Here is a 26,125-nt window from a genome sequence, read left to right as displayed (position 1 = left end):
ACCAGCCCTGGCTGAGTCTGGGAGCGGGGTTCATGCTAGGCTTCGAGGGTTAGGGCTCGGATTAGGTAAAGGAATGAAGAGCAGGAATGCCAAGTAAATGCTCTGGATCCAGCATTTCTGTCCTCAGAACCAAGCTTTCTGTCCTCATACCCCCATCACTGGCCCTTCATGCCAGCCCTTCGCCCCGGGCTAATGCCAGGAGGAGGGTCACTGCCCATCTTTCATCCTCCTCTGCAGCAACCCAGTATAGCCTGCTGTGAAAAGGGAAAGGGGAATAAAGGGGGGGGGAATAAAGGCGGGGAGAAAGGACACACAAAAAAACCCCAAGCAATACCTGCCAACTGCAAGTCCTGCCCAACAATCCCAGCCCCATGGCCTTTGCAAACTCCAAAGCACACATGAATCTCCGGGCTAGATTAGAGACAGAGTCTTAAATCTAGTGCTGTAGGCTAGGTCTAGCATTCACGTTGTTGCTTAGGAGAGCTTACAGTTCCACACAGGCTGCAGAGGTTGGAGGCAGGTTGTTGCATGTCAGGAAGAAGGGCCAAGTTTGTTCTTATGTCGAGCCTTTGAAAATAAACAACTGGGGGTGGGGGGAGCAGCTGTCAACGATGCAAACTGTGTTTAGGCTAGTGATTGTGGCAAAACAATTGCTAACTATGGCATTACACAAAAGATTGGCGTTTATGCCCATGAATTTGGAGAGTTGCGCAACAGCATCCTTGCCATTTTTTAGATTCTCACCGTAAGTCTTCATACGTATGGGGGGAAATAAAGTCTCCTTGGTGTTTGCCATGTGCCATCTAGAACCTCATCCTAAACCCAGCACTAATACCATAGCTGCAGCCCCTGCCTGGCCCAGAACAAATTATGCTGCTATCACCTCTAAAAGTATAAAACTTTGCCCAAGAACTACAAACTCAGGAGAAGAAAAAAAAAAATCTAGGTGCCACGTACACATCCATTGAAATTTATAGAAAGTTATGTAGAGAATTGAAACATGATTAGCATCTTTGATTTATTAAGGGAGCCTTAACGCTTTCCAACATAGTCTGAGCAAGAACTTACTTCTCCCTCTAGAGGTTATGAAAATTAGCACAAGGAACATAAGATTGTGTCAAGACCAGGAAAGTAACAAGATGCTAAGACAGAGGGTCAGCGTTTTTGCTTTGAAAGTCTAGTAGCATTTTAGAAGGACCAAAATTACAACTGGAAAAACAATGAGTTATAGTTATGTATTTATTTTTACAGCAATGCCCTAGAAAGTTCAAAGTAAATTCTCAGTTAGCTTCTTGCATTTAAGCAACCTGTAAAGCTGTTTATCATGGACTATTTTTAAAGTTCACTGAGAGTGACGAAACAGTTTCTTTAGGTCCTTCTTCACTCACTGAGTGTCCAAATCCTTTTGTTTCCTCAGCAGGGAGAGATGAGGACAGGCAGGTCCCCATAACCAGACAAGAGACCCACACACACTTTCCCATCCCAGTGGTTCCCTATCATTCTGCAAGTGCACCCCAGGGGAGAAGCCCAGGGCGAAGGGCACACAGAGACAAAGCACCTGCCATGTTCTGCATCTCTGCATCGTATTTACAGTATCATATTCAAACTGGCTGTGCAATTTTGCAGGTACAAAAATATCTTGCATTGTACAAAACAGCAGGTAAAGTTTCAGCTGGACAACCAAATAAGCAATCCGGTATTCTGGAATCCATCTCTCACCTTTGCACCCCTTTATCATTAGCTTCTCCACCAGCTGTGACCAAAAACTGCAGGACACATCAGTCCTCAGAAAATGTTGGCCTCACTTCTTTTATATCTCAAAGGAGCACAGGTGTGACTCTTGCCTGAGCACACATGCCAAAAGCAAGCATGCAGCCTGCCACGGTTAGTTTTGCACTGTTTAATCAAAATATTTCAGCACGGAAATGAAAACCCTCTAAGGAGACATATCCTTACATGCAAAGCTAGCTTTACTGGCTTCATCACAGGGAAACCAAATCCACAAAACTCCACCTTCCAATGCTTCTCTCGCTACATACAGTAAAATATATAGTGTGGGAGAAGCAACAAATTAATACCAGCCTAGCACAGATCTCGGAACCGAGACGAAGCCTGATGCCAACCGCTCAGAGTGCAAACCAGCCATATGGCACTGTAGGACTTCAGGGAGATGGGGGGAGGAGTGAACCCCCCCAAAACTCCAACACCTCACTGATGAACTTTTTTAGAACTTAGCATATCTTAGCTAGGAATATCTCCCTCCCAGTCCTCCCCCCTGTACCTCTCCCACTGAGTCCCAGTGAATGACTGGGAAGATGGGACTACTTGGGGATGCCCTGGAAGATAGGATTAGTTGCGTTTGTACATTTTTATCTTTGATAGCAGAGTTGTAAATATTCCCACTCTACATACTTAAGCATTCAAGTGTCACTAAATCTTTTGGCTGCAAATTCCCAGAAGTGCATTTTGCCAAGCAAGTGACCTGTGCCTGAGAATTTGATGTCTTTCATAGGCTTAGCCTGTTCTAAAAAACAGTAATAGTAACAAAATAAAAAATAAAAAACCCAGCATCTCAGATTAGACGGCTAATTTTCAGCCTGTGCTTACCTGCCCTGGTGCAAACACCACAAGCAGCACTCTGCTGCAACACACCAACAGCCTGCCCTCTGTGTAAAGTGCCTTCTCCTGCCTGTTTTAAACCAATCCTCCACTAGTTTAAGCTAGTTCCCCTTAGCTCCGCTATTCACAGGGTTTGATGAAGAGCGCTTCTGCATTCACTTTCTCCACCGTTTTCATCATTTCTTAGACCTCTCTCATCTCACTGCTTTGCTTTCTCCTCTCCAAATGGAGGAGTCTCACTCACCCCTTTCAGTCTCTCCCTCCAGCCCCTCAGCCACGCTCTTCCCTGTGCCAACTCGGTGATGCAGAGACCGGAGCTGCAGGCAGCACATTACGTTTTAAGATTTGGTCAAACCCGTTTTGTCTTCAGCTTGAAACCTATATGTTCCTTAAATTAGAATGTAACATCATTTTCCAATTGAAAATTTTACCTATAGGGGCTTTGATTTCACAACTGGTATTTTAGAAGCTTAGCGTTTCTAGTTTAGTCAGAAAGGAGTATTAAAGCAGTTGACAGTTAACTATGCTTTTGCAGCTGTAAAAATTCATAATGATTGCCTGACCGAATTGTACTCCAATCCATTTTCAGAGAAGACATATAACAAAACATTTGTGCTTTGAAAAACATGTCAGACAATATAAAAAGCCTTGATTGCAGAAACATTCTCAAAGCCACAGTGACAAAGCAATCGAGTTTATGCCATGACCTCAGTACAGATGTTCTCATTCAAAAGGGGGGGGGGGGAAATAGGAATAATCTGGATGCTCCACTTTGACACTGGAACACCCAGTGAGCAGTGGAGCAGAGGAGGAACAAGTTTGCAGTCAAGGGAAGGGAGAAGGGAATTCTCAGTCTTAAGGGTAGGGATCACACCCCCACAATTCAGCCTCACCACTGCGGTAACCTCTCAGGGTCATCTCCAGGAACCACAGCCCACCAGTTACCCCACAGCCCACCAGTTACCCCAGAGCCACCTTCCAGGGCTGAGTGCCATCAGGTGAGCTCCACAACGGAGACACTTGCAATAGCCCACAAGAGACCCCAGAGCCCTACCAGTAACTGCAATCTTGGGGAGGGGAGGGAGGGAGGAGAAGAGTGGAAGACAAAGGGGAAGCATTATCTTAGGCTGTTTGTGTCCCAGTTCTTCTTATACAAGGTACTGGCATTCCTGCCCTGGCAATGCTTCCCTGTCTGCACAGATGCCAGCAGCAGAGCGCACCGTAAACATGCTGATATGGCCAAGTGAGTGGGCCTTGTCAGATCCTAATCTCTGGGGGGAAAAAAACCCCTATCTCATCAAACATTGATATCAACAGAGCATAACTGAGCATCTGTGCTACTTTGAACTTTGCAGCTTTTTCTTTAGCACAGGATACAAAGTCATGCCATCCCACCCCCATCCTCCCCACCCCCTATCAGACCGGTGCCTTTCTGTAGTTATGTCTAACACTTCTTAACAGCCATTCTCTTGCTTCAGGGACCACCAGTAAGATGGCTCATCTCATGGTCCTGGCCCAAAGAGCTCCCGGTCCACCCTGTTCCTGCGGACTGCCTCTCTTCTACACATCTGAAGCCTGCGATGGCCAGGACACGTGAACTGCGCTCACAGCCCACCCAACAAGCGCGTAGCCAGCTGCAACAGCTATCCCCAGGCCATCTGCACTTGCACAACATGAGCTTTTCTGGCATGCTCCACCTCAGGTGCTCTGCAAACACCCTGCCTATGTAAACATGCCCTAGAGAAAACACCTGAGGTAGATAGCTCATGCTTTGCACAGCCTGCACAGACATCCTGCTGCACATCACTGCGAGCAAGGCTCCAATCCCAAATGACTGATTGAGGACCACCTTCATGCTGCAGGGTGGCTAGAGCTAGGCAGACCTGATCAGGCTGTGGTGCACGGCCTGGAGGGAAGATAAGGTGATGTGGGCTGGGACATTTCCTCTTCCCTCAAGCACAGGTGATAGCAGCCTCCTTTCTCTGAAGTGTCTCCTCAGGTAAAGGAGGTAAACACTCCCCAGCGGGACATGCACTGTGGCTCTGGGGCTTCCAGGCTCTTTGCCAAGAACTAGCATTTATCCTTGTCTTCAGAGCACCCAGCGCCAATGAAAAGAAGGTTGTCTCTGGTGCCTGACAACCCCCAACTCACACTGATAAGCCATGGACCAGTTTTCTGGTGGAGTCATCCACTGCTGAGCTACATGAAGTTAAAGCACACACAGCTTCTTAGAGATTCACTTATGCTTAGCCCGCTTCACCAAAAATGCTGAGGTCTGCCTAATGCACAACCTGTTGCTGGAGGAAGGCAACAGTTCAGGCACAACCCCCCCCGGTGCACACACCTTCATGAGCCACAACTGCTATCGCAGATGCACACACCATAGCCTTGTCAGTCAGCAGGAAGAATCCCCCAATAAAATAGGATTTCAAGGGCAAAGCGCACCAAGCTGTTACTGTTTCAGTCACCTTTAGCACTGCACCTTTGAACACCTCTGGTTCAGAGCAGCCATCACCAAGACCACCTCTGCCTGATTATGTCAGAACACAAGCTCCCACGACAGCAAGGAAAAGCAGGAAATATTGTGTCCGTACATCTGCCAGCATCTCAGCCCTTGGTGTTAAGACAAATGTCCATCAACAGTAGTCACACTCACCTCTGGACTTAGGTCTTGCACCTCCTCCTTCCTTCACTACCAAGTTAGAGGCTGCCCCCTTTCTTACACCTGATGTAATGCCATTTTCCAAAATGCAGGTATTTCATCTCAGTCTCCCAACAAACATCCCCACTTGCTGAGGAAATACCAGTCTTGCTTCCCAATATGCTCCAGCAATACTGTCTACACTTAAATGCATACTGTACGTAAGAGTGCTGTCAATTCCTGTATGGGTAGGGAGAACGGGAGCACAGATAGAGATCTGGAAGCATTGACCAGTTCCTCTCTTACCAGATTTCTAGTCAAAGGCACCAAAGAGTTTGTGAAAGTCAAACTGAGGAGTGCAACCCCGTGTGCAATTGGCCAACATCATCTTGCTTTTGGGTGTGGGAGGTGAGGAGCAGAGAAGGAAGCTTCACTCTGCCCCTGGCCGACGCATCATTGCTGGATATCCATTGATGGATAAAAGCTGTCCTCTGCCATCAGACAACGTATATCCTGTAAGCATAAATCCCCAGGGCATCAACTCCACCCCTAACATAGGAGAATATATCAAAGACATTTACTGGAATCAGAACCTTTCTCTGTGCTGGCACAGGGAGTTCTGAAATGGCACGCAGTGGGAAAAGACAGCTGATGTGCTGCAGCAGGAGGCAGACACCACTCTCAAGACTTGTCAGCCTCAGTGGCCAAAGCAGCTGCCAAGAGAGAGGTTGGTCTGTCTTCAGTACAGTGCCTTTGCCCCAGCCCAACTGGGTCACTTGTGAGCAGAGGTCTGTCAACTTCTCCCTAATAAAGAGCTGGGGCACCTTGGCACAACATGGATTGGTAATGCTGAGCCACACCACAGAGAGGTCCTGCCACAAGCCTTTACACAGCCTTGAATTCAAACACACATGATTAATCTTGATGGCAAATACTCATTTGACCAGCTTACAAAATCCCTGGTTCATAACACTCTTAAGAGCAACACTGCCCTGTGTTGGGATCCAAGCAAAAATAAAAATTACAAAAAAAATCGGGCTTTGGTCTGTTTGGGTATGCCTGCCCGATTGCTTCAAAAGGGCACTGGGCAATAAGGACAGCTGCTTCCCAAATCAAAAACTCAGCTTTCAGTAAGAAAATATTAAAGGTGATGCAAGCACAGGAAGGCAGCAAAGGCACAATGCCTGCAGAGTTTTCCGTGGGTAGACTGTGACAGTCTGCAGAGGACACCTAGCTCAATTTGCTTCCATACTGTGAAGAAGGCAAGGGCCTTTAAATCACCGTTTGCCCTCCTCCGAGAATCTGTTTGAATCAAATCACTGCTCTGGAACAAACCAAACTAGCTTGTATGCAGTGTGAGGCAGGGGAGTTAAGACCCCAGGAACAAATCAATGCAAATTTAACAACAGGTTAAACCTGCACAGGTAAAGGATTTTAACATGCACATTCTTTCCTATTGAGAAACCCATGGCATATACTCTGTTCAATTACACTATGTTATTAACAAAACCACCCGCACAGTTAATAGTGTATGTATATAAATAAAGGATTTTAATTTAAAAAAAAAAAAAGATGGTGACTAAATAACACACAACAAACCATCCCTTTCCTCAAGCCAAAGCTGATTCTATTTGCCTTTCTTCATTTTTGCAGTCTTTTCTTTCCGCTTCTTCACATGCTTTGGGATTTTAGTTTTTCTCTTCTCTCTCTGGGCTTCTTTAACCATCTTTTTCCTTTCCTATAAAGAACCAAACACCATTCATTTAAAGCCAGAAGGAATGAGAGATTTTGAGCAGGTCAATCATTTGTTCCATTAACGAGTTAATTAATGCACCACATAAAAATGAGGTTATCAAGAGGAAGAAATAAAAAAGAAAAAAACCCATCAATAGGAATGGTGAGGGGAAAGGAAAAAGAAGTATAGGTTGGGGGTGGAGCTAAGAGCTCCACACTGGTAATGACAAGGCAAAATTCAGACTAGTTAAAACCTGAGTTTCATGCAACCTTTGAAGAAAGGGAACAAGAGGCACTCTTAACTCATGCTATTTACACCTAAGATTACAACAGGATACCTGATCTAGGTTTTCTGCTACCCTCGGGGCTACTATAGTATGTGTTTCTATATGTCATGCAAAAATACTGATCCAGTAACTGCTGGTAACTCAGAGCAAGCTGATCATCACCAGGATTGGCAAGAAAGGGTGCTATGCTACTGCAACACACTATAATTTGTGCCAGACAGTGAAGAGACTACACTCAAATGGAAAATGCAAAGTCAGCGTAATGGGGTGAGGGGTGGAAGTAATTGCTGCTAATCAGTTGTTCAACCTACAGCTGAACACATAGGTTACCAAAAATGTCATCTTATTCACACAAAAAGAAGTCCAAATGAAAACCTATGCATAAGGATGAGAAGTGACCAAGACTTCCCTGCTTCACATCTGAAAGGCAGCAGCTCTAGATCAGCAGTAAGTATCTAGAAGAGTACTACATTTTTATCTGATAGATAGGGAATATATTATCTTACCTTTTCTAGGAAGAAAAGCCTAACAAGCAAACCCCCAAATCTTGAACTCCTTAAGCCCAGCAAGTTTCATCCTTCTTTTGCACAGCACCTAAAAGGCTGCCAAAAGGCTCTCGCCCATGGGTGATACTCTGCAGAAGAGCCTCACCAAAACAGAGCATACTTGTTCTGCAGTTTGGAAAATGAAACCTTAAAAAAAAAAAACCAACCAAACGCAAACCATAATCCCTTTGCATGACTGTGTTACATCTCTTGCCCACAGCAAAGCTAGCCAGTCTGTACTAATGGTACTGCAAAAGCCACTGTGGTACAAACATTGTCACCAAGTCTCTAGTTCTATAGATCAAGTGGTCTCAGTTCCCTGGGCAAAAGGAGGTTAATCAGGGACCATGACCACAAACCTGAATAACAAAGCCTAGAAGAGTAGCCAGAGGCACTGAAAAGCTGCCTAGGCTCCACTAAATTCCTGCTTTGCATAGCCTTAGAACTCCCTGCAGAGATCCCTCTTCTAGCTTTGTCTAGGCTAGAGAGAGCTATGTCACATGTTCCTCTACATAAAAATACAATTCATAAAGCATCCATAATGAAATTCACTTTCTCTGCTCTCATTCTCCACAACAGGAAAAGTCCATACCTTGTTTCAGACAAGTAGCAGCAAGAACCACTCAGAACTAAGTTTGGATTTTTTTCCTGTCACATAGGCAGAGGTGGGAAAAATAAACAATTCCTGGCCAGCTGACCTTTTTGTCCATGCTAACTTCAGCAGGTTTATCTTTGGGATGTACAGATTCTTTACAGCCCAAATCGGAGTCCCCTGAGCTGCCACCATCATCATCAGAGTCCGTTTCTGACTCATCTGCCTTCTTTTCAAGAAGTGCAGGAATCTGCAAGATATATCAAGAGAGAATTATATCAAACCAAAACAAAGAAGCCTAATGACAATACACACACACACACAAATATATATATAAAACAAATCAATCTACTACAAAGAAAACCTTGAGCGAGCTTCTGCCATCTCCTTTACTACAGCCATCACTGAGTCTCAAGAAAAAGAATGAAAAGTAGATTAATCCAAACTAAGAACGAGGAATCTAGAATGTACACCACAGAATCTTTTAGGTCAGGGCTCACAGCACAGCTGTATTGGCACTCCCAAACTAATTTCCGTAAGTTAAGCAGCAATTTGCTAATTTACGTGGAAGCCAATTTTTAATTATATTTGGATCATACCTAACTCTACCTTGGGGGCACTCTATGTAGGCTTTATTGCAAATACAAATATCTACACTGGGAAACTCACTTATTCTTAAGCCTGAAGACTGTGCCACAGCCTGATCCCATCCATATTTATATTTCCATTTTAAAACAGAGTCTACACCACTGCTAGATAACATTTACAAAGGAAGGAGGGGAAATCCACATAAGGCTTCCGCCTTGAATTGTATTGCGACAGACTGATCTGTACTCAAATTCTTATCCAACATACTTTACAGAAGTGTCACTGTCAAGTACTTAAAATATAGTAAGACATAATATCTTATGCCTTATACTGCAGGGTTGTTCTTTAAACAATAATTACAGCAAAGCTACTCTGAACATAACAAAACTTGTAGTCATGCTACAACTTAAATCAATTACATTTTCCATAATTGGAAAACATCTTCCCTCCTCTCCACCTAAATTTTAGAGATCATGGCCATAGCAAGGATTATCATTTCATTCTCAAGTAACCCAGCATCAGCCACCATGCAGGGAAGCAATTCATGTGGTGTGCAGACACACTGTCATGCCAGACCCATCCCAGACATAAATGGCCACAACGCCGACAAGAAGCTTCTTTCATGGTGTCAGCTGCAAGACAAGGCATTTTCTGTACTCCTTATAAGAGCTTTTCTGAAAACGACTAAATTGAAGGATTTCAAAGAGACCCTCTCACCTTCTGAACACCAGACAAATCCTTCTTCAGTCCTGTCACAGTCTGGTAGAGAATCTACACCCAGGGAAAGAGAAAGAAAATCACATTATCAAAATATGAGTCTTAAATCTTCATGCCAAGAGAAAATTATTATCTTAAAAAAAAACAAAAAACAAAAAAACCCCAACAAACAGGAAAAAACCCACAACATTAGCATTAGTACTAACCAGACGATTTTGAAGTATGACACTAGATTCAGTACTCCACGCCTTGGTAACAAGGCTTCTGGTTTTGTTTGTTGCTATCAGTTTCTAGCAAGAATTCATATTCCCTCCCTCTTTTTTCCAGTGCCTCAGCATGGCTACTCACATTATCTTGCTGAACATTCAATGCCATATCCTCTTCTTTCAATTTCATCATTATATCCACATCTCTCTCATAGTTTTTAACTTCAGTCAAAGTTCGAGGTATGTAAGCCTTCTTAAATACCTAGCAGAGTGAAAGGAAACACAGATTTACTAATTTACATATAGTTTCATTATGTTCTTCCTTCCTAATTATGCATCCTTAAGAGAATAATCATAAAGGATTTCATGGCTCAGAGAAACTAAAAATGAACACAGCAGTCATCCACTACCATTTGAACTGCAGCATATCCTTTTTTTTTTTGCAGGAGCAGAATTAACATGCAACCTACACATTATTGATAGATCATGACTAACAATGCTCCATCCTTAGCATGACTACCACCAGGCCACTTGTAAACTTCTCCAATCCTTCCAACTTTCTCTTGACCTATTTGAGTCCTAAGGTTTTATAATCTAAGGATTTTCTCTGATGTTTTTATTGTGATGTTTACAATGCCTTCAGGAGGCAACTCTGTTAAAATGTGCTGTTAGAACTTAATCTCTTTATATAATAATACCTGCTTCAACCTACAGTCCAACTCAAAAAAGGTTCCTGCAGCAGTATAGTACAGTAAACCTAACTGCAGTATCAACAACAACATACCTAAAATTTGTCATGCAGTCTTTTTGAAACAGTTCTCCAGCAAACTTAAGTCACTACTAGATCAAAAAGAAGTATTCTGCTTCTGTTTTTCATGGTATCGGTTTGACCCCAGTACAAATTCAGTACACTTTATGATCATAACTGCTAGACTAAGTGCTATGCAAAGAGCAGAGGCTCCCACCTCCACAGAGCTTGCCCTTAATCAGCACTACTCTTTTGTGAAGGAAGTGACACAAACTAGCTGTGGTCACATGAGAAGCGTAAGAGAAATAAACTGAACTTAGATGCTACTAAACCATCTCTCTTATAGGTCAGTACCTTTATATAAGCAAAGGAATAATTGGTTTGCAAAAGATGGGCTTGCAAAGAAACACTGGCATCTGACGCTATAGTTCAGAAGTTGTATGCTGAGGATATCTTAGGTAACCACCCCCCCCAAACCCCCAAAAACATCTTTCCTTGGCCAAGCTTGAGCCAGAAGCAGTCAGTAAAACCTGCAGAGCTCCAAGAGAAAACGAAAAATCTTTAATAAATCAAGTAGTATTGCCTCCAAAGATAAACACCATGTGAACCAGTACAAATAGGTTCTCACTGCTCAACACAGAGTTGGTGTTTTGGTTTTGGGGTTTTTTTTCAGTTTTTGTTTGGTTTTCTTTTTTAAACTCTTCTGGAACCGATAGATAAGACTAAGATAGAAATTGTTTCATCTTTACATCAAGCCTTTCCAGAACGTTAGCAGTTTTCTGTAATGGACTTGAGATGGCTTCACTTAATGTAAAAGCAAGGGAGAGAAACAGTACATGGAAGAACTGAATTAGACTAGGACTGGAGCTAGACAGGCAATTTGGTTAATGCATGTATCCAAATATCCTACTTCTGTATCACTGGTCCAAAAACACTGGCATAATCAGATCTCTCTACTCAGTTTTTTTGTTAACTGAACCCGAACTGGAAGATACATCAAGGGGCCTAGCTACAAGCAAACATCTTGGTTCAGGAAGTAGAGTATTTGCCTTCTAACACCTTATCACTGTCAGCTTTTACACATGGTATCCCTTAATACTTCACATCTCAACTCGTTCAAGACATCTCATTATCACAAACAATGTTTTGCTTATCAACTGTACATTTTGCCAAGTAAAACAGAACATTTTTCATTGTTTAGAAGAGGCAAGGTTAATTTTAATTTCATAGCAGGAACAAAAATCCTCGCTTACTTCCTCATCCACTTTATCTTGACTGGATCTTTCCTCCTCTGTTCGTTTCGATGCTATTTCCATTGCCTAAAGAAATATAAAACAATACAAAGTTATCACTCTTCAGAATCGCATCACTTAATCCAACTAACCATTCCCATCTGTGTTTCTCCCTGGACTCCATACTGTCACTCAAATACTCCTGCTTTCCCTATGGCAACGCCTTGAGCGACACCTAATGGTAACCAACATTTCTGCAAAGCACACTTAGAACTGCAGATCTGCTTTATTAATAGAGGGAAAACATGCTTGCTGCTCCTCCCAGACCAAATTATGGCAGGCCCAGCATGACTACAGGACATAACAGCGCAAGGAGAATACAGCGAGCAGTGCTCAGTCCTGGAACTTGGCTGTTCTCATGCACGTTGAGCAAGTCAGAGGAGCACAAGTAAGGGGAAACATGTAGCAGCAGCTCTTGTCTCATTCAACCTCCAACATGACAGAAAGTACACAACATTTGGAAATCCCCATGCTGTACTTGTATTTGGACCACATTCACGTGGTCTTGACCAGGAATGACACATCAGATCTCCACTCTGGAGATCATGGCATATGCAGCCCCATTTCTCTTGCGTTAACTTAAAAAGCTTTTTTTTTCTTCCCCCTCCCTTTTCAAAGAAACATCTAACTGGGAGCAGAGGACTGGCAGCTAGAGATGAAATACAGGGGTGCTGCTAGCAGCACTAAGTTTACCTCCTCCTAGAATCAATGTGTTCTGCCAGCTGCTATATTTGCCTAGCAAGACCACGTACCTTGGAGTAACACTGCCCCAAGTCATTCCCTTCCTCCCTCAGCCTGCCCTGCCCAAATCTGCATGCTTAACCCCATACTCTATATAAGCATGGTTATATTTCTGCAGAGCTTCTTCTTGCCAAAACCCACAGAACTATTTTAAAGGATCCTGGTTTTAGTAGCACCTGAAACAGACATTTGAGTTTTCATGATTAGACTTTTTAAGAAAAAATAGAACAAAATTGTTGTCAACCTATAATGGTATAAATGGAAAAGACCTGTATGCACTTTTGAAGCACAACATAGCATAACATGTCGGGTACCAGCTTCCTTCAAAAGCAGGATGTAGAGTAAATGAGATGAAGGAGCTTGAACTAGATCTGATTTTATTGTTCAAGTCTTCCTACATAAGCAATAAGACCATGAGGTCTTACCTTAGACAGATAGTCATCAATGTTCTCACTTGTGATAGAAGGATCAGTAATAAACTCAAACAGCTCCCTCACAGTCATCACTGCAACACTGTGCTTCTGGAAAAAGTCTACCAGGAAACAAGGAGGGAGACAAAAACCATAAGTAATTATGTGTAACATATGCAGCTGTGATGTTAAAGTGACAGTTACAGCAAGCCAATGGCCCTGATGACTTGGGAAAGTTTCAGCAGCATGTACTGCATCATATTGGGTTTAGTTATCAGATGACTCTTGGCCATCTGAAATAAAACTGCTCATATTCCAGATGCAACAAATACTGAAAGGAGAATAACTGGTTAAATACAAAAGCCAAATCAATTTCAGCAGGAGCCAGACTTAATGGAGTAGAGGCTAAGAACTACTAAGTACTACACTCAGAATTGGTTTCTTGAATCAAGTGTAACCAAATTTGGAGGCTACACTTCTGTACTGAAAAACAGCAGCAAAAGACATTGAGGACTGCTTAATAAGTGTTTCCTACTAAAGTTCTCAGAAGATCTCTCACCGTGAGAAATTAATCATAGAAAGAACAAAAAGATTTCATTTGGAGGCAGCTCGCTGTGCCCATGGAACCCCAAGCCTTGCAATGCTCACAGCTAGGGCTGTCTTTGTGGGAGGACTACACAGAGAAAGTTGCAGTGACAGGAAACAAACAAACAAAACACAACAAAACCACTGCAGCTCACTGAGGCACTAAAATATCTAGGGAGAGCAAGCCAAAAGACATGAAAAAAGAGCAAAGATGCAAGTATCAGAGCTGGAAGGGAATTATTAGAAATCCATGAATGGAAAAGGAATAAAGAAAAACTAGCATACTGGGCATCAACAAACACATAGCATCTAAATGCACACAGTTGTTCCACAGACTTTCAAGAGTCTCTGTAAAATTAGAAAAAAGCCAATCTGAAAAGAAAGGGGCAAGAAAAGCAGCCTGCAGTGACAGATTTCTTGTCCACAGAGAGAAACACAGCCTACCAGGAGATGTGTGTCTGTTACATAACATGCATACTCACACATGAGGACGAAATTTAAAAAAAAAAAAAAAAAACAACCATAAAGGTACCTTGTTTATCAAAGCACTATGACAAGTGATAACACCTCTAATAAATTACTCTATGCCTCAATACTCTCAGCTGACCTGGACAAGTAAGTGCAGAGAACTTCATAACACATGGTAACTTCTTGCCAGCTGAGGAATTCCAGATGTGGATTCCACTTACAGAAGGAAACAGATCACTATGCCCGCGCAGTCCTTTAAGTAAGTGAAGTTAAGACTGCGGTGGGTGCTGCTGCAGACTGGGACTGCTCTTTAATCAAGCTGGGACTGGTCTCAGATCTATCATAAATCTGAGATTCAGCCAGGTGACTCATTTCGTCCAGATGATTTCTAGCAAAATAGAGTACACTTTTCTGAACTTAGTACAGTACACTGCTCCCCAAGGAAGCCATCAGAACCCAGGAGAAGGAGCATTTTAACTGAAGTTTGACAGCTTCTACAGACAGTTATACCTGAAAGAACACAGGTTAACATAGTTCACCTTCCTAAATAAACCAGCTATCAGAACAAGAGTTGTAAGTGCAGCCCACTCACCATTAACGTTGGCACAATCCTTTCGCAGGAACTCCAGCGCATGCGGGTGGTCATGCTCCACTGCCTGAGACACATCAATGATGTATACATCCCCGCTGTGGTACCTGCAAAACCACCATACAGAGCTGCACTAACTCCACCACTGTTATATGGGAGATATTGAGGGGCAGGCAACAAAGCATGCTTCAAACTTAAGAATCACCAAACAATCTTAACATATTTCTGTAGTGTACACCTCGCATATTAGGGCCAGGGTGGCTTTTCTGGGTCAATCCTTTCCCTCCTCTACACAAGCTGTATTATTAAACTTTAAAGAAATAGCCTTCTTGTGAACACAAAAAGCAGAGTTATGGGTAAGGGGAGAAAAAGAAAAAAAAAAAAACCTTACTAATTTTTTCTCTAGTTGAGGGGTTTTTTTTTGTTTGTTTGTTTGTGAGGGGTTTTTGTTTGGGGTTTTATTGTCATGTTTTTGTTTGTTTGGATTTTTTTTGTGTTTTTTTTCTTTAAAACAGAGAAAGCTCAGATCTGGGTCAAAAGCTACATAATTAACTAAGTTACAAAACCCAGTCACAAAAAGGACCCCACCCTCCCTTAAAGGTACATTAGTACTCTCACACAGAGGTTGCCAATGCATACATTTTAGATGTCACAATTCAGAGCACAGTTTAAAAACATACAGCATATTAAATTCACTGAGATCTGCATGAACAAGCCTGGCATCTTGATACATTCTTCTCATGTACTGGATGATTTGCAGGTACAGCTCCCGAACTTTGGAGTCAGATAACTGAGCATTCTTCAGCAAAGGAGCAGGCCTTGAAATCACAACACAAAAACCAGAAAGTGAATATTTTTGCCTTCTTCATACCAGCTGCAAATGCTTTAATCGCTGTACCTGATCCTTCTGCTCACTAAGTCTGTCAAGCAAGTCAGCATGAGCAGCTAAGCGCACAGAGCCAGCATGAAGGGCAGCAAAGCTTGGTATATGGTTGCCAAAGATACTGGAGCTTTGTTTCCAACATGAGCTAACTTGGACCACGCTACATTAATGGTTGTACTACAAAACGATGAGCTATCTTCATGTATTATTAAGCAAGCTTTTCCAGCCTTAATCTCTGGTTAAGCCACTTTACAAATTCATTTTGCACACAACTGAGGCTTCAGAATCATGCAGATTGTCTGCAGTAGTAGCTGGCACGTGTCTGGGTATTCTACAGGTCACACACACGTAAGAGTAACATATTAATTTTACAGGCCTAAAGCAATAGAAGGTAAATTCAGAGGGTTGGATTGTTTGTTTTAATAAACCTTTGTGGAAAGCTACTAATAAAAAAAAATATTTGATTTTCGAAGGATACTTACCTATCACCTTTACCAATAAAGCCCATGACAAGCACGTGACTTCTTAGCATAATTGGCTCTGGGCAAGGTATCTGGGCTGTATTCAACCTGTAACATAGCAACAAAGCCACAAAAAAATAAAACCAAACTCTACTATTTGCACTGCACTAGTGCCTATAGGAGCTCTGTTGCTTTAAACATAATGCACAACAAGAGCTCCTCTATTCAGGAAACTCTCACTTGTTAAGAACAACTAGGAAATGAATACAAAAAGCCACAACCATTCTGGCTCTGACCCTTCTCTAAGCATTCCTCTGTCAGACAAAGAATCTTTACATGGTTCAGGTTAATCCTAGATTAACCTGTATCACACAGTGTGCTGTTACTCAGCAGCAGCTATTTCTAGCTTTTCCTCGCTTTTCAGTCATGTCAGAGAGTTCAGACATCGAAGAGCTTAGAGCATGAGCAGCAAGACAAAAGAATATCTTTATTCCTCCCTCCCCTTTCTTTTTCCTCCCACAGGGAAGCTTAAGACACTTTCCTGAATATTCCAGAGACCCTAAAAGGTAGTGATAGCCACAGTCTAGCAATAGGAGAATACCTCCTATAAACTTAAAGTTTCAGTTACCTTTGCATGCTGAAATAAAAACTGGAAGAATCACCTTATTAAATTTCTCATTTCTTTTTCAGCCCATGTCTTCACCATTTTTCTTGGGTTGCCTTTGCAATATCCATGACGAAATCTTTAAATAAAGAAATAAGACAACAGCGACTCTTAGCCAACCAATACAGTATTAGCACTGGTGATTTTACCACCTTTCAAACACCACCTCCTCCGCAGTAAAACCAGGCAGAAGTCAAACTCACCTGAATTCACCACTCACATACTTATCCCGATCTTTAAACATCAGAATAGAGGTTTTGTAAATCTTTATTGCTCTGTTCTCTCCATTCGCAGTACTGGCATGATATACATTAGCCTATCGGATTATGAAGGGAAGAAATAATATTAAAGAAAAACTCTTTAAACCAACATAACCTTCTCTCTTCTTCGTTTTCTGACATCCTGGAAAAGATCTGATAAGCTTTCTCACCCCAGCCCCTATGTGGTACCCAGCTGAGTGAGACTGCACACAAGGGCAATCTCTTTTTCTACCAGAGGCAGCTTACAGGAAGTACCTAAGACTGGGTAGGGGTGTGACAATGCATATAGGACAAAAACAACAATGCACAAGAGAACTCTCCCTTATCCACATTTTGGAGACTAAAACAAGCCCTTGTGTGAAGGATTAATATGAGCCTGTGCACTATCTAGGCCCCAAAGCATGGCCCAAATACCTCACATTGACACCTCTACACACGGCAGAAGTATGCCTTTAATCAGCATCCAAGGACTTGGAAGAAAACCAGATCAGCCAAGGGATTAGGCATTCTAAAACTGATTTATTAATTCATTCGGAAATCTGTGGTCTGGTTTTAATTATCTGCAATGTTACTTGATAATAACAGCACACAAACATGCTAGTTTTGTAAAAATAATGAAGGTTTAATGGTATTTTAAACAGAATTTTGTTACACCATTTAGATACTCCCATGTCTGCTGTCATGTAGAGCCAGTCTGATCTGCACACAAGAGAGTCTTGCATGAAGAAAGAATTACCTGGGTTTGTATGTTTTTTCAGGCACTGTTTAATATTGTGTGTACACATACCCTTTCCAAAAATTTCAGTTGTAACATACAATTAACAAGATCCACAAATTTAAGATAACATTTAAATATTCTGAGAAATCTTTCATACTTGGGCAAACTTGTTTCCTTTAACATAAATTGCACTTTAAGATAACTTCCTACCAATCAAGCAACACACACACAAAAAAGTAGTACTAAAACCAGGCATTCCAATACATCTTCCGAGCACCATAAGCTTCCACCTAGCTTGCTGAGAAAAAGACTATTATGTCACTTTTAATAAAACTTACTTCTTTCCCTGTGCTGATGCAGCCATTGATTTCTGATATGACACCTCTAGTTAGCATCTTGAACAAAATCATTCGGGTCCTTGGATCCAACACCTCAAATTTAATACAGAAAAGTCAGCAGAATTGCTGTCTCTGAAGAGGACAAAACCTAGTAATACAGTCCAGTCTTAGTACTGTACTAAGGGACCCACAGCATCAGACCATTCTTAAGGATCAAACAATAATCCAAACAGCAACCACTCAGAATTTTGCCATGATTCTAAAACAATATTTCAATTTTGCTTTCAACATGATTACTTTTTTTTTTAAGCTAAGCATATGTCCTTGAGCTAGCTCTAGAAGAGATAAAAGAGAATGATTTCCCGCCCACTGTTGCATTAAATGTGTTAAAATAAAGCTTCTTTTGAGATACAGCTGTCATAACTGAAATAGAGCAGCTATGTGGCATTGGGCCAGTAATAGTTCAGTCTTGCTAAAGAAAAAAAGTAAAAAGCAAACCCAGCACATCTTTATTGTACTTTAGAATTTCAAAAAAACTTAAGATGGAATTCTGCATTGCATATATGATCAAATCACAATGCTAAGCACAAAAAATAAGCTTCAAAATGTTTATGGAAGCAAGTACAACCTTCATACAGGAAAGAAACATAAAGAAACAACATGTCTCTTCAGGATAACAAGGGAAACAGAATTCCAAGGCAAAACTCTGTTCCTACAGTATCCATTTTATCACTGATTCCAAAACTCTACATTATTTGTTCTGGTCAAAAGAGAAATTTGATGAATTAAGGACTTACCTGTTCTACTGTTGCTCTGTCTGACTTGTCTTTGACTCGGTACCTAGCAGAAGTGAAAATAAAATTATACAATCCCACATATGGACTCAGTACTTTGACAGAGTAAAACACGACATTCTGTATCAAATATAAGATGACAGCCTCAAGAAGTATGACTTTCAGTTCATACAAAAGCAAAGGTTTCCCCTGCAGGCAGGGTTAAAAAAAAAAAGAAAAAAAAGAAACCCATAAACATCAGCGCCCTTCACTTTTATAGATATCTTCTTGCCTCCACTGAATTATGCTCATTCAGGAGAAAACAGTATATGTCTTAACAACTTAAGGTTATAAGCTGGAGGCTTTAAAAAAATTTAATGAAGAAGTACTTTTCCCTCACCAATTCATCAGGCGGAACCTTCAAAAGGCTTCCAATACCTTTTTAGCCCAACTGCTTAAGGACCTCTGTTTAGAAAAAAGACTATCAGAGATAAAATAGTCTCTTCTAGTGGAATGACACCTATCACTTCTGTCTTACTACACCAATACAATCAGATGTGCTACCAGGAGCAGTGACAGAAGAATCAAAACTTTGGAACGATTCAGGCAACTGATCTGGAAACCAAAAAGTTTAAGACCAAAAGGAAAATTGCATGCAGACTACCTACAAATTTTGGTTTTCTTAATAAATTTATTCAAAACTCAGGATCACACTAGAAAATAAGAACTACTCTTCTGGGTTCAAATTATTTAAATGAAAATAGAACCACGAGTAATACTCACAGGTCTGCTTCCTTCTGTCTAGACTTTTCTGTGACTCTGTTTATAACAGAGTCATCAAAATTTAACTTATCTGAAAAACACATAAGAAGAAATAAAAAACAACAAAAAAAAAACTCCAAGAAGTTTCCTATGTTTGGAATTGCCCCTGCAATTCTGCCACCAGCCGATATGCCACAACACAATATTAAAACACAAGCGGAGCTCTCTGTAGCAAGCACAGAAGCTTAGCTACATACCAGAGTTAACCTAGCTCTCCCCTCTGTCTACTTTTCAAAGTGGTACTATAAGGTAAAAACACAGATGAGTGAGACAGTCCCACAGACTTGGAGATATAATGCCATCCAGAAGTAATGCCTTTTGGATAACATCTCACCATTAAATTTGTCTACCCTTCTCTTATCACAATCAAATGCCATTTTTCCGAACAGAATAAGCAACAGCCTCCAGGATTCTCTCCCCATGATGTATTTAAAATGGTGTTAATCAATTGCTAAATGTATAAAAGCTGCTGTATTTGGCTACATATACCAGCACCACTCTTTTAAACCTTCATTTTAGAATAACTTCATTATAAAGAAAAACACAACCTCTGTTTACTACCCTGTCAAAGGCCACAATCACAGCTACATCTAAGCCCTAACAGGCTGAGCTGAGCAGCCATTTCCATGACATGGTAAACATAAAACTACATCAGCTAGGACAGCAGCCTCTTTGCTTATCACAGAAACTCTACCCCTGTGAGATAACTGTTGCATAAGGTACCACCCTAATACTACAGGGGACTGCAATAGTCTAGAAAAATTAGCTATGGTAGCAGCTTTGAGAATGACCAACATCATCACAATAGAGAGTTGATACACTGCCTCCAGCCAAACAGCTTGCTCCTACAGAGAAGCTAGGGAAGAAATATTTCAGCTTTATGTGCTCTGGAGAAGTCAAATGGAAGGAAAAAAAAAAAAAAACAAAACCAAAAAACCCAAACAAAACAGCCCTGTGGCTCTAAAGGGGGATTGAAGGGGGTATGACAGCTGGTTAATGGAGACTAAAGGCAACTTCCAAGTACGCAAATGCCATTTTTTAATCTGTCTGGAAATGGATAACTGCCATTCCAGTGAGTTCTGGCTTAAAGTAAGCAGAATTAGTCCAAGAATGTCACAGAATGGTATCTGTTTTCATAAAAGAAGACAATGCAATTATACTCACCTAAATTAATTTTATGTTCAAATTTCCTTAAAGCCTTGTCTGTAGGGGTAGACATTTTTGCTGAATAGCAACTAGGGGTCTGTCTATTTGCCTGAAACAAAGGATTTGTCGATATAAGTTGCCTTCTCTAAACAGCCCATTGGAAAAGTTAGCTCAAATGCCTATGCCTAGAACTATAAAAAGAAAACCAGAAAGGGTGAGGAAATGGATACGGATTAACATCAGATTTTACTTAATTCAATAAAAGAAAATACAGGTGACATATCAGTTAAAATTCCAAAAAGTGCCTCAATTCGGGGTTATTTTTAGTCTGGGAATTGAGCTGCAAGTCTCTCATATTAACACTTTTTCTATCTGTAAAAGGAAGTGACATAGCAGACAGAAACAAGGAGAAAAATGAGAAGGTTAACAAAGAGAGAAAACTTTCCAAGATGCTGTCTTTTCTTACAGGTAGTCTTCTCCAAACACAATTAGTATCTGAACGTGATTTCACCAACACTGGACAGCATAAACCTCTAACTAAAGGCAAGAATAAATTACCCAGGACAAGTGCTGTGAGTCAGACATGATATGCCATGATCAGCACCACTCTAATCTCAACTATTCTGTTATGTTGGTATCAATAAGAAAAAAAGAAGTTTTGAACCTCCAGTGTACAAGCTGAAGGCAAGAAGGATGTTAGTTCTCACATCACCTGTGCTTTTCATTCTGCACAATGCCAGTTTCTATGCCAACAGCATATACTCTAAATTAATTCATTTCTAGCACCTCCCTCCATCTCCTATGCTTGCTTTTGCCTCCCTCGCCATTAGTCCAAAACATAACCTGTTTCACTCTGGGTGTGACAAGCAGGTGTGGTCTTAAAATCAGATAGAAAGGATGGGGAAGATGCTTAAAAACACAGAGGACAAATACAAAAAAGTAAGCAACATCAGTAGAGATTGGGGTGGGCAAAGAAAGAAAAGTTGAGAAAGGTAAGGAACAGAAAGAAAACTGCAGTGACAAAGAGAATCCAGTGATAAGGTTTGAGACAAGGAAATCAAGTGGAGCCCTGGCTACGACGTACATACACACATGGCATGGCAGAGGATCAGACTCAAAGGAAGGGGATTCTCTCAAGTAAAAATTTCCATTTGCATTTATGCTCAACATAATACTAATAAAGAACAAAGCCTTCAGGTTAACCCCATTTGCTCTTGGACACCCTTGATGCCCACAAAATAGCCTTCAACATACCTGTGGATTGCATCCACCAGCAGCATTGTGGCGCTTCATGAGTCTTCCCACCTCATCATCCCAGTCCCAGTCTTCATCTTCCCCGTCATCATCGTTGTCGTCATCATCATCATCTCCTTCCTCACTGTTAACTTCTTCACACATGCATGACTGGCAGTTCTCGGTGACCTCGCCTTCTTTAGCTGTTTCTGTGTCTTCTGTAAATTCACTTCAAACAAATACAGATGTTTATACAACTACAAATGACTGTTGCAGTCATCAAAAATTTGATATGTTTATCTGAACAAATGATTTCACAAGGTTAGCTCTCAATGAGAGGTTTCTCACTTCACCTGTCTCTAAGCAAGCATATACGAGGGTGTCGCTGCCTTTAAAGGATGGACTACGTTTAAATTATCTGCTTCACCAGATCAGTGCTGCCTTCTAACTTGTTCTGCAGTTACACATCTTTGGATCCCTCTGACTCCACACCAGGTAAACACACCAGATCAGGCCAGCTGGCTCCTTCACCAGAGACGAACCGCTCTGGTTACTGCCACAGCAGATTTCCACCTGACAAGGTATCCCACAAAATCTCACTGAGGCAGACAGCCAACCTACTGGTAACTCAGGGCACCAGCACGACCTATGCGAAAAAAAGATCTAAGAAGGAGTTTGTAGGAGAAGTGAATCCTCTTGACTTACTCATGTCTTACTGTCTGTAGTATCTGCCAGAACAAGTACGTCCCAAAGCAGATTGTCCGCCAGCATTTGACATTTAATTAAACGAATCACAAACTGGAAAGCGAATGGCCTGAACCCGTAACACAAGACCATTCCTTACTCGCTCCCCACTAAATACAAAAAGCTCCAGGCTTTCAGCCCAACTCCAAAACGAATCGAAGCGATTCGCTGTCCTCAGCGGCTCACCGCGGTTTCGCCCGTTCGGGCACGATCAGATGACGCCAAGGTGAAACTGCCTCCCGCACCCCGAGTCTGCGGGCGGGTCTGCCCTCCCCCGCAGTGTTCGGGGGGCACCCCCCGGCCGGGCCTGCTTCCCCGCTGCCGGGCGGGTGCAGGACTGCTCCCCTCACCGCTCGCCGTTGTTTGCCGGCCGCCCCTGGGGACGGACGCACCCCAACCGCCGCTCGGCAACCGCCCCGGGCCCGGCCTCACCTCACGCCGGCACAGGGCGCCGCGAGAGGCCCGGCCCGGCCCGGCTCCCCCCGCCCCCGTCCCCTCGCCGCCTCCTACCCGTCGGAGCACTCCGCATCGTCAAACTGCCCGGGCACGGCCTGGCTCATCGCCACCGCCCGGTAATCCATGACGGCGGCGGGAGGCAGGCAGGCGGCCGGCCGACACGCGGGGCCGCAGGCGCCGGGCTGCCCCCTACGGCGCCGGCAGAGGGACCAAAAGCATCGAAGGCGAGCGCGGCCGTACAACGAAGGCGGGCGGGAGCCGCCTTCGCCCCCGCCCGCTTCTCAGGTTCGGAGCGCGGGGATTGGCTGCCAAAGGCCTGACGTCAGTCCTACCATAGCGGGCTTAGCGCAGCGGCGGGCGTGAGGGGCTGGAAATGGCGGGCGGGGGGAGAAGGGCGCGGGAGCGGGATCTGTGCCCGCCGAAGCCGGTGACACGCCGCGGAGCGCTGACAGGCGCTGCGAGGGTAAACCCGGCAGGCACGGCTTTCCCCTGCGGGCACTCACAGCAACCGCTGCGAGGTAAAGAAGTGCTCATCGGTGGAACATCCGTGCGGTACGGCATCGTCCGGCCTTAAAAACGCTGCGTCTTCGAGCCCTCTTCTCTTTGCTGGAAATGACCGTTTATGCCTCAGATTCTCGGCTGCTTTCCCTAAAACATTAGCGATGATCTGTGTCATCTGTGATAGATGTTGATAGAGTTTTACTCAATATACTCTGAAATGCTGGATTCCAATCTTTATTTAAAAAAAAGCTCCATCTGAAGCCAGATGAATTCCACATTTTCAAGCCTCGCTAGAAGCATCTGAGGTCACTGTAACACCCCTTACACTGAACGATGTGCTAATCTGTTTATATACCGATACCACGTAGGACTAAGTGAGTGCTAGGCTTTTGCTATCTGGTACATAATGGTAAAATTTTAGAACGCGGTCTTTTCTGTAGACGTTTTCCCATTACCCAAGTGGTATATGTAAAGGCCATCAAAAATCTGCGATTGTGCTGAAAACAGGGATGCTTGTAGTGAGAAGCCTTTAAGAAAGAACAAATGGAATAGATGTCATTCCCATCCGCAAGGCTTCTGTAAAGTCAACCCATTGAGTCTCTGAATGTGGAAAGCACCGAGCCAGCTTCTGACATTTCTTAAAGCTACAGCTTTACTTCAGACTGTCTTCAAGTTCTGCCAGTTCAGCTTCTGACACTAGAGCAGCTGGAACCTAAATAACCCTTTCTCCTTCTTTTGTATAAAAGAGGGAATCTTCTGTCAAATATTCTCCCTCTGTAACAAAGTGCCAGCTGCTAAAGCGGAAAAGAATACAGTGTCAGTCTGAAGGAATAGTACAACAACTGCTTTCCAGATTCTTCACTGCAGACAAACCCACGAGGCCTAACTGTGTGAGAAGGTACTGCTGCTCCGCTTGGTGTTTTTATTATAGTATCTGGGAAATTCAGTAAGAAGATGGTATGGCCTATTACATAAGGTATTGTAGGATATTCTGACTGTCCCACTCATTAAACAGACTAATTCAGTAGCATTTCAAGCATATATTTTTGCCTTCTACCTCTGTTTTCAGTGAGTAAAGTCTCCCTTTTATCAGTCTTCTCAAAATTTAGTAAATAGAGCACTGCATAGAGCATTGGAAAACTTTTATTTCTTACTGCTTTAATGTAAACATTTCTTTTTCTCCATTTTCTACAATCAAGTTGTTTGGCCAAGTTTAATTTAGATTTCTTGGGTTTTTTTTAAATTCTTGCTTTAAGATCAAAGATTACTGTAAATTAGGCCCAAATCTGACAATGACATTCTTCAGACTTTTCACTCCACTGGAGCTTGATGCAGGTGCAATGACTGTAAGGCATTGTAGAAGGGTGGGCTCCTTCAGTTTCACCATTTCATAATGCTGGCCCACATTGACTTATCCTCACAGACAGAAAATTTCCACTTTAGTCAGTGAAAAAGTAGTTTGTATAAATTGAACAGAGGGTGTCACCTCTTGTTTTGCAATAGACAAATGTACTGTAGTACTGTAACACCATGGGTGAAGTTTACTCAAATTTATCCTCAGTTGCCTTTCCACCTTCTTTGAATAATTACTGTCAAGCCACGTGACCCCTCAACTTATTCTAGTGACTTAACACTACTCGTATTTCATTGTACCCTGTATGCAAATTGAATTAACTGTGGCAGAAAAAAGAAAGCTTGGGGGCTGGTTTTGGCCTTAGTATATTCACTGAATGTTTTGACTGTGGGATTTAGGAAAGCTTTCAGTCTTAATATGCTTTATATTTCATTTAGCAAAAGATCCACTCAGATAATGTATCACTTTCATATACATTGCCTATCACGCTTTGGGAAACTTTTATCAGTTAAACCATCAAATACGTGACTCAAACCTAGTGATCCTGAAGCAACACGGAATTGTGAGGTTTTGACAGCACCTCTGTTTCAGTAACACACTCTATCCTTGCTCCTTCCAGAGGTATGTTAGTCTACTCTGCAAAAAACAAACAAACAAAAACCAACCACCAAACCAAAAACTCATCCGCTGGATTTTACTCCTCCCCTCACAGTACGTTAACAAACACGACGGGCATTCCCTACGTTACAAGCAACCCACGCTCAAGGCACAGCCTCTCACACCCCCAGGTGCCGACGGGGCAGGCTGGCAGAGAACCGGCCCTGCCCTCCCACACCCCCACCCCGTCCACCTCTTGCGGCCACGGCCGCCCCGACAGCCGCCCCACACCGACACAGGCACCGCTTCCCCCAGGCAGACTGCAGCCGCCCGGAGGCGTTTCTCACAGGCAGCGCGAGCCGCACCTCCGCTGCCCAGGGCGTTGAGGGAAACCCCACCCCACCCCACCCCGA

The 26,125-nt window shown here is 42.7% G+C and overlaps 1 protein-coding gene across 1 annotated transcript; it reads right to left on the bottom strand.

Annotated features, from left to right (window-relative positions):
- Positions 1-6,785: 6,785 nt before the first annotated feature.
- On the bottom strand, positions 6,786-23,466 carry RIOK1 (RIO kinase 1). The gene is made up of 17 exons (XM_069809051.1): positions 23,315-23,466; positions 22,082-22,289; positions 20,846-20,936; positions 19,643-19,712; positions 18,884-18,926; positions 18,087-18,179; positions 16,974-17,086; positions 16,769-16,849; positions 16,128-16,214; positions 15,443-15,580; positions 14,766-14,869; positions 13,136-13,242; positions 11,931-11,996; positions 10,072-10,191; positions 9,724-9,777; positions 8,525-8,668; positions 6,786-6,998 (listed from the first exon to the last, which is right to left on the bottom strand). Exons 1-17 carry the CDS (start codon positions 23,383-23,385, stop codon positions 6,888-6,890), a joined length of 1,701 nt encoding a protein of 566 aa, XP_069665152.1. The 5' UTR covers positions 23,386-23,466; the 3' UTR covers positions 6,786-6,887.
- Between the last annotated feature and the right edge of the window lie 2,659 nt (positions 23,467-26,125).

This window comes from Haliaeetus albicilla, chromosome 21 (genome assembly GCF_947461875.1).
Source record: "Haliaeetus albicilla chromosome 21, bHalAlb1.1, whole genome shotgun sequence".
NCBI lineage: Eukaryota > Metazoa > Chordata > Aves > Accipitriformes > Accipitridae > Haliaeetus > Haliaeetus albicilla.
Note: the sequence above shows the minus strand (reverse complement) of the source record. Positions and strands in the feature narration are given on the sequence as shown.

Coding starts and splice junctions, on each gene's coding strand:
- RIOK1 (XM_069809051.1), bottom strand. CDS start 23,385: ATGGATTACCGGGCGGTGGCGATGAGCCAGGCCGTGCCCGGGCAGTTT. Junction 14,870..15,442: donor CTCAGTGAATTTAATATGCT/GTATGTTTTTAA, acceptor GTGGTTTTGCAG/GTACCACAGCGGGGATGTAT. Junction 13,243..14,765: donor GGATTGTGCCAACGTTAATG/GTGAGTGGGCTG, acceptor GTTTCCTGGTAG/ACTTTTTCCAGAAGCACAGT.